Source organism: Theropithecus gelada, chromosome 2 (genome assembly GCF_003255815.1).
Source record: "Theropithecus gelada isolate Dixy chromosome 2, Tgel_1.0, whole genome shotgun sequence".
Classification (NCBI taxonomy): domain Eukaryota; kingdom Metazoa; phylum Chordata; class Mammalia; order Primates; family Cercopithecidae; genus Theropithecus; species Theropithecus gelada.
In genome coordinates this window covers 161,301,527-161,310,826 of record NC_037669.1, presented here as the reverse complement: position 1 = coordinate 161,310,826, position 9,300 = coordinate 161,301,527, and the positions used below count along the sequence as shown (strand labels likewise).

The 9,300-nt window shown below is 41.6% G+C and overlaps 1 protein-coding gene across 1 annotated transcript in view; it reads left to right on the top strand.

The window, feature by feature from the left end:
• COL6A6 (collagen type VI alpha 6 chain) overlaps positions 1-9,049 on the top strand; it is a 111,649-nt gene extending 102,600 nt beyond the window's left edge. The window contains exon 36 of the mRNA XM_025376803.1: positions 8,399-9,049. Coding sequence (XP_025232588.1) covers positions 8,399-8,588 — 190 coding nt within the window. The 3' untranslated portion in view covers positions 8,589-9,049. The remainder of the gene's footprint in view (positions 1-8,398) is intronic.
• The last annotated feature ends 251 nt before the right edge of the window (positions 9,050-9,300 follow it).

The window sequence follows — 9,300 nt, the reverse complement described above, 5'->3', positions numbered from 1 at the left end:
TTTTTTTTTTGAGACGGAGTCTCGCTCTGTCGCCCGGGCTGGAGTGCAGTGGCCGGATCTCAGCTCACTGCAAACTCCGCCTCCCGGGTTCCCGCCATTCTCCTGCCTCAGCCTCCCGAGTAGCTGGGACTACAGGCGCCCGCCACCTCGCCCGGCTAATTTTTTTTTTTTTTATTTTTTAGTAGAGACAGGGTTTCACCGTGTTAGCCAGGATGGTCTCGATCTCCTGACCTCGTGATCCGCCCGTCTCGGCCTCCCAAAGTGCTGGGATTACAGGCTTGAGCCACCGCGCCCGGCCAAAAGCCTATACATTTTTAAATCAGCTTTCTCAATAATGGGACAAAAAATTATAGTGAAAAGTTAAAAATACTTAGAACTGTATAACAATCAAAATGCTGTATGTCAAAACTTGTAGGATGCACCAAAGTCATGATTTAGGAAATTTTATCTTAATTCTCATGTGAGGAAAGTTTTTTAAATTCAAAACACTAATGAGCTAAGCATTGATCTGAAGATGTTATATATTTGAAAAAACAGACTATATCCAAAGAAATGAATATAATGAGTAGACTTAATGTTTTTTTAAAAATTAACATATAAGAGTATCAACAAAGGCAAAAGTCAGTTCTTTCAAAACTTAAGAATGTGCATATATATTGTATCTTTAGCACATATGAATATTACCTTTTAAAAATTAGAAATAAGTGAAATCAAATGGGAGTGTCTTTATTTCTGTGGTAAATTATTCTGTACAAACACACATATACATTACTCAGCCACCAACCACAATCAAATGTGTACCAGCAGCTGGACCCACACTTAGGCAAATACCTTTGGCGATGTGCCTACTTTTATTGTGTGATGTGTGCATTTCTGCATGGTGATCAAGGCCAGGGAGGCACTGCTAATGCAGAAGCCCTAGCTCTGTCACCTCTGAGAAGCCTCCACCTGGAATCTCTTGCTTACCTTGACAGATGAGCTGTCCAGGGGAACTGTCCAGCAGCAAATAATTCCTGAAGTCACACCTAAAACAGGCCTGTGAAGTAAGTCCAGGAAGAGCAGGGCTCCCCATGCTGCAGGTGTCTGGCAGCTTGGAAAAGGGATATAGACAAGATGCTGTGCATGTGACTCTTGCCGAGGACAGCGTCTTTGGCATGGAGGGTACATTAAAACTGGTGCTAAAGCAGTGTTTTCAACGAGTCAGGCTAAGTGCTACAAGCTGGTTAGCTTGCACAGGGCCTGGGTGCTCAGTAGGGCACAGCACTTGGGGTTTAGTGCTCTGCAGTCACTATTAATGTTATTTTTGAATTTGAGTTTTATAGTGAAGTCCAATGGGATAATAAAGCACGTGCTGGGGAGTCAGGACCTGGAGCCTTGGTTCACTTGCCAGTCCACCTCCCTCCACTTCCCCAGAACTGGTTCTGGGGAACACAGACTACTGTGTATCTCCCAGCTCCCTGGGGTTCCCCCGCCCCACCCTCCCCTAGACTGGGAGACAGGGTCAGTTATGCTCCCACAGTCTTGGGACAGGAAAGCAGCAGCCATCCACCCCAAGCTGGCAGTGCCACAATGCATTTGTCTTTTGCCCACCTATATCTAGGCACCCAGCATGTCCCAGCAAAGAGGCTGCAACACTCTACAGCAAGCTTGTCCAATCTGTCGCCCACAGGCTGCATGAGGCTCAGGACAGCTTTGAATGTAGCCTAACACAAATTTGCAAACTTTCTTAAAACATGAGATTTTTTTGTGATTTTTAAAAATTTTTTTAAAACTCATCAGCTATTGTTAGCGTTCGTGTATTTTATGTGTGACCCAAGACAGTTCTTCTTCCAGTGTCGCCCAGGGAAGCCAAGAGACTGGACACCCCTGCTGTAGAGGATCACCCCTCTGCCGCAGGCTGGGATGGCCAGCCAAGAGAAGGGGCGAGATGTCTGGCTCAACTTCTGGCTGTTGGGAAAAGGAACTCAAGAGCCGGCCACACACCAAGTAAAGGGGATGGGGAAAGCATTTTGAATGACAGATAGAAACCTGCATGGTAGATGGAGAGATCACAGAAGGAAGAAAGCTTTTTTCCCTGCTTTTAGACTTAAGGGCCTGAATTTGCATTTTGCCTTCAGCTCTCCACATATGTAGCCAGCCATGACTGCAACAAGGACACATGTGGGAGCCAATCTATGCAATTAAAAGGCATTTTTGGAAACCACTCCTACCATGCTTTCTGTTGCAGAGAAATATGAGTGGGAGGAGGGGATCCACAGTGCTTTTGGACAGGAAGTTTCTTCCTCTTTCGCCACACTGCCCCAGATACACTGGATGCTCAGCTTCTCCTATGTATTTGAAATGGTGGAATGTCAGCAAATGGCTGGGGCATCAAGGAATTGAGACATGAAATCCATACCACTGTCTGTGCATTCCCCAGGCCTTCTCTAAGTGACCAAAGACTCTAATCAAAAGTTATGAGCCACACAGCTGCTTCTGAAACTCCTTGCCTGAGCCATTCAAGAGAGGTGAGGCAGAACTGAAAACACAGGATTGAGGGAGATGAGAATACCTGCTAGGGAAGAGGTCTGGATATAGAGACTCATCAGGTCCTTGGAATGACTTGCATAGGAATTAGGTCATTCTGTGAGATTATGAGAAATACATGTAGAAGCTGGTGCTTATCAGATAGAAAAGGAAGGAGCCGAATCAAACCACAAGCTACCAAGGAGACAAATGGCCCACGAGGGTAAGAGAGCAGGGCACCCTCTTTATATAAGCACTTAGATCTGCTCAGAAACAACAAAGGCAGAAAGCCACCTTTCTATTGCTTCATCCAGCCAAGGAAGAACCTTTGCCAGACTTTAAAGCAGTGACAGGCCAGAGCCAGAACAACTGAATGGTAGAAATGGACACCATCACTAATGCCATATGAATAATGCATCTGTTATAATTCTGCTTTCCAACGTATGTTTTCTGGACACACCAAATGTGAAAGAATTCCAGAAATAGAAGCAATCTTGTCTGTATTTTCTATTTCAGTCCATCTAGTCAACTAATAAATGCAGCATGGCTGACTCTTGAATATCTGCATAGATGGAGGAGTCTGATCACAGAGAACTATAATTAATCCTACCTCACCTTATCTAAAATTTGTCACATCCATCTTTCCACAGACTTTACTGGAGCTGAGCACAAGTTGCAAAATAGACAATTTCATTCTTTGCCTTGACAACCTATTGTTGAACGTACCAATCAGCAAAGAATTATTTGAACAATATACAGTAGGATAAAGAGAAATACAGTCTTGTAATTCTCAAACTGAGTAATCAAATGATTTTTTTCTTTTCTTTTTTTTTTTTTTTTTGGGAGATGGAGTCTCGCTCTGTCACCCAGGCTGGAGTTCAGTGGCATGATCTCGGCCGACTGCAACCTCCGCCTCCCGGGTTCAAGAAATTCTCCTGCCTCAGCCTCCTGAATAGCTGGGACTACAGGCACGTGCCACCACACCCGGCTAATTTTTTCTATTTTTAGTAGAGATGGAGTTTCACCATTGAAGGGGTGGTCTGCCCCTCCACACCTGTGGGTGTTTCTCGTTAGGTGGAACGAGAGACTTGAGAAAAGAAATAAGACACAGAGACAAAGTATAGAGAAAGAAAAGCAGGGGCCCAGGGGACCGGCGCTCAGCTTACAGAGGACCCACGCCGGCACCGGCCTCTGAGTTCCCTTAGTATTTATAGATAATTATCTTTACCATCTTAAAGATAAGGGAGTGGCAGGACAATAGGATCGTTTTTAGGGAAGAAATTAGCAGTAAGACATAAGAACAAGGATCTCTGTGAATAAGAACAAGGATCTCTGTGACATGAATAAGTTTAAAGGAAAATCCTGTGCCTTGAGATAAACCTTTTAGCAACATTGTTTCATCCTATCACATGGGGATAAACCTTGGACAATACCTAGCTTTTCTAGGAACAAAGACACACCCTGCACGCCCAAAATCCATTAAACCTTGAGTTACCACAGCACATGTCTCTTGCAAGGACAAGGTTGGGGGTAGGGTCACAGATTAACAGCATCTCAAATACAGAACAAAATGGAGTCTCTTATGTCTACTTCTTTCTATATAGACACAGTAACAGGCTGATCTCTTTCTTTTCCCCACAACCATATTAGCCAGGATGGTCTTGATCTCCTGACCTCGTGATCTGCCTGCCTCAGCCTCCCAAAGTGCTGGGATTACAGGCGTCAGCCACCATGTCCGGCCCAAATGATTTTTATTAAATGATTATTGCTGGGGTGTGGTGGCTCACACCTGTAATCCCAGCACTTTGGGAGGCTGAGTCGGGCAAATCAGGAGGTCAAGAGATCAAGACTATCCTGGCCAACATGGTGAAACCCCGTCCCTACTAAAAATACAAAAATTAGCTGGGTGTGCTGGCGCACACCTGTAGTCCCAGCTACTTGGGAGGCTGAGACAGGAGAATTACCTGAATTGGGAGCCTAGGGTTGCGGTGAGCCAGGATTACACCACTGCACTCCAGCCTGGCAACAGAGCGAGACTGTCCCCCAAAAAAATAAAATTAAAAATAAATAAATAAATAAATAAATTAGGCATGGTGGCAGGCACCTGTAATCCCAGCTACTCAGGAGGCTAAGGCAGGAGAATCACTTGAACCCAGGAGGCAGAGGTTGCAGTGAGCTGAGATCACGCCACTGCACTCCAGCCTGGGTGACAGAGAGAGACTCCATCTCAAAAAAAAAAAGAAAAGAAAAAAGAAAAAAAAACGAGTACTAACTCCTACGTATAACACAGTGAAAAATGGAAATTCAAAGATATGGTATTAATGTTCAACCTTTTGAGAATAAAAATATTTGAGAGGGGAAAAAAGATAGCAATATTATGCTATACAAGCACTTACTAATTTAACAATTTTTTCTTAAAGATGGGGAGGGAGATAACATAACTAGACCTGCCATAAAAGAAAACAAGGGACCTAATGGAAAAGGGGGGGGGGCAGGGGTTGCGGGGAGGGGGGGCAGCGTGAAGGGGCTAGGGAAGAGTCCAGTAAAGATAAGACCATGAAAACAATGTGCTTCAGACTCAAAATAATGCCCTTCCCATGATCAGTGGAGCCATGTTCTATGCATACAATCGTCACTTTGGGGAATGAGTTTATAACGTTCAGTCTGGAAGATAATAAGGAAACGCTGGGATAGCGCATGGGTGGCTCACTCCTGTAATCCCAGCACTTTGGGAGGCCAAGGCAACAAGACTGCTTGACCCCAGGAGTTCAAGACCAGCCTGGGCAACATAGTGAGACCTCAGCTGTCCAAAAATAAAACAATTGGCCAGGTGTGGAGGCACGCACCTGTAGTCCCAGCCATTCGGGAGGCTGAGGCAGGAAGATCACTTGAGCCTAGGAGATCTGGACTGCAGTGAGCTATGTGATGGCAACACTGCACTCCAGCCTGGATGACAGAGTGAGACCTCGTATCAAATAAATATATATAACATTATATTTGTATGTTATATATAATATGTATATATACACACACACACACTGGGAAGAGCAAAAATGAAGAGAGATGTGAGAAAATTGTATTTGCAGTGAAATTTAGCCATGGCTGCTGTTCTTGGTAGATGTTAATAATATATTTGTATATTATACATTATATTTGTATATTATATATATTTTTTATATATATACATACACACACACATACTGGGAAGAGCAAAATGAAGGGAGATGTGAGAAATTTGTATTTGCAGTGAAATTTAACCATGGTTGCTATTCTTGGTAGATGTTAATATTTGTATATTATGTATATTATACATTATATTTGTATATTATATAATATATATTTTTTATATATATACATACACACACACATACTGGGAAGAGCAATATGAAGGGAGATGTGAGAAATTTGTATTTGCAGTGAAATTTAGCCATGGCTGCTGTTCTTGGTAGATGTTTGTTGATCAACTTATTACATCTCTGATAACACTGATGGAAGTGAACTGAGATATATGTTGGAATTTGAGTTTCAGAAGCCTAGATATGTAGCATACAATGCATGGAGGCTTTGGAGTCTATGTAACATGAATTGGCATGGTGTTTTTTTTTGTTGTTTGAATGTTTCCTTTCTGCTTAACTCTGTTTATAGGTGGAAGAAAAAGTGTGTGTTTCTATGTGTGTGAGAAGTGAAATAACTTTAATTTTAAATTTGTTCTATATCTTTCACTATACTCATTTTCTAAATACTGATTTTTTTGAGAGGTCAGATTTTATAGCTGGTAAAAACAGAAAAATAAGAAAGGGATCACAATGAATATTACCACTGTTTTGGTTTCAGTGTTTTGAAGTTCTCTTCAGTCCTCCTGTATTAGTCTTTGCATTGCTATAAAGGAATAGCTGAGACGGGGTGATTTATAAAGAAAAGACGTTTATTTGGCTCACGTTTCTGCAGACCATACAAACATGGCACCAGCATCTGCTCAGCTTCTAGTGAGGCCTCAGGAAGCTTTTACTCATGGTGGAAGATGAAGGGAGAGCAGGCACATCACATGGCAAGAGAGAGAAGGTTCCAGGCTCTTTTTAAACAACCAGCTCTCACATGAACTAAGAGCAAGAATTCACTCATTACCACAAAAACAGCACCAAGCTATTCATGAGGGATCCACCCCCATGACTCAAACACCTCCTACTAGGCCCACCTCTAACACTGGAAGTCACATTTCAACATGAGATATGGAGGGGACATCCAAATCATATCACCTCCCTTGACTGTAATTCAGCTAATTGCTGAAGTTTATCAGTATTAAGAAGCCTCTCTCTCTCTTCATACCACCAGCTTTCACGCATTCATCCTACAAATATTTATGAAGAGCCTGCTGCACCAGGCTCTCATACCTTAGCCGTCCGGCCTGCCCCAAGCCATCTGTGTTCCTATAGTCTACACCCATTTCCAGGTGTTTCTGGTAGTATGAAATTTATCTCACTTTCTTACTCCAAATATGTTGATAGTTCTCCATAGCGTCCTGAATAAAAACCCAGTTCAATGGCAGTAACATTGAACTCGGTCTCGGAACAGTTGGGTTATAGTTCCGGCTCTGCCATTGACGTTCACCTCAATGCACTTCAGTTTCCTCATCTGTAACCAACAGAGCACCATGGTAACTAGTCTAGGGGACTTCAGTTGTTACTCACAACAGAAATCATTTTTCATTCCCATTTTACACCTGAAGAAACAAGAGTCACTCTAGTTAAATGATTTGCCCAGAGCTGTTCGGCTAGGGGCTAGAATATAAGAATGTAAGAATGTGTCTGAACCCAAAGCTCTTTCCACAACCTCCCTGTATATAGGATTGTCTGAAACGGCTCCCTTTTTGTACTGGCTGATACAGTAGCCACCAGCTATATGTGGTTATTTAATTAAAATTAAATCTCAGTTCCTCAGTCACACTAACTACATTTCAAGTGCTCAAAAGCCACCTGTGGCTCACGGCTGCCATATAGGCAGTACAGATTCTCAGACACTTCTGTCAGCACAGGTTTTTTCAGACAGGCTCTAAGTTCTAGTTAGCACTTGGCTTCTATGATTCCCGGATTTCTCAACCTGTCCTGCGAGTCCTACCAGGGTCTGACTCCAGCTCCTCTTTACTGTCGGGTTACTCATGACTCCTAGCCAGGCTCTTGATGTGCCTGCCAGACTGGGCTCTATTTCTATGTCCCCCATTGTACCTAACACCATGCCTTCTATTAAGCAGATAGTAAACATATGGATGGATAGATGGACCTATGGAAGAAAGGAAGAGAGGAAAGAAGGGAGTGGCATACATTCATGCTTTCATTAGACAAATACTTATTGAGTGACTGCTATGTGTTAAGCACTTTTAGGTTCCTGGGATTACTATAGTGAACAGACAAGATCTCATGAACCTTCTGTCTGGTTGGGTGGAAAAGTGGGGAACAGATCATAAAGAAGTTTACAAGTAAATAAAAGTTCAGATAGTGCCAAGTGTTATAAAGAAAATAGCATGATGTGCTGAGGCACTGGAAGTAGGAGTGGATCTGGGAAAACTATAGATATGGTGGTCTGTGATGAGGTACCATTATGAACCCAAATCTAAATAATCTGAAGGACCATCCTTGGTAGATCTGAGGTACATATTCCATGAAGAAACTTTGCTGCTGAAATAATACTTTTGCATACTTTGATGAGATGTATCATTTGTCAGCTTCTGATATATGAGCCAATGTAAGTACCCAGTTTAATAATTTTAAAATTACCCTGGAGGAAGGCTGCAACAAGGAAATGGGTGAAACAATTAATTTAGTAAGACAGATTAATATGTACTCTATTAAAGTTGAAATGGCATTTATCTTCTATGATGTTCTCTTTTGTTGTATAGCTTTGTTCCTGGACCATATAAAGCTACCCTCAAAGAAGATATATTACAGAAGGCAAAATTCTTTCAAGATAAAAAATATCTTTCAAGAGTAGCAAGAAGTGGCAGAGATGATGCTATTCAAAATTTTATCAGAAACACCTCCCATACCTTTAAGAATGGAAGAAGGGTGACAAAAAGTGCTCCCAAATGACGTGGTAAAAAAAAAAAAATGCTTCAACAACTTAGCCTTAGGAAGCATAGTAAGACTCTGGACTTAAATAGTAACTAAATCTGCTGCCAGAACTCAAGCAACAGTTTGTAGGTTATCAGGTGACTTGACCCCCTGCATTCATTGGTATTAAAATATATCTTGTTCATTTATTTGACCACTCCTGACAATTCCAGCACTCTACAACTGATACGTTCAAGAACTGTTTCATTAGAAGACAGAAGAATGAAAAGTGTTTTGAAAAGTCTAATGGAGATATAAATTGAAGGTAAAATTTATATGATGTATGCATATGTGTACATGAGTCAATGTTAATTCTTTTATCTCTGTCCAGTTCTTTTCCTGCAAACCCATCCTCCTTTCCTAATTTAGTAATGTCTAATGCTCATCTATTTAATCAAAGTTATTTTTAAATGTTTTAAGCTACTCCAAAATTTACCCTAGAAATGGATGCTGTTTATATGTCATATTTTTAAAATTTGACCTTCTATTCCATTTAAACACACCACTGTGGGAGTTGTTTGCTTGGACTGATGAGAAGAGGGTAATTTTCTCCATCTCTAAATCTTCCTAAACTCACTGAAAAACTCATTAATTCCCACAGAATATAAATTATTGCTTTTGAGCTGGAAGTTTTCTCTTCATTAGGAAGCTTACTGCCATTTTGATGGAGCTTGAAGCCATTTTGATGGAA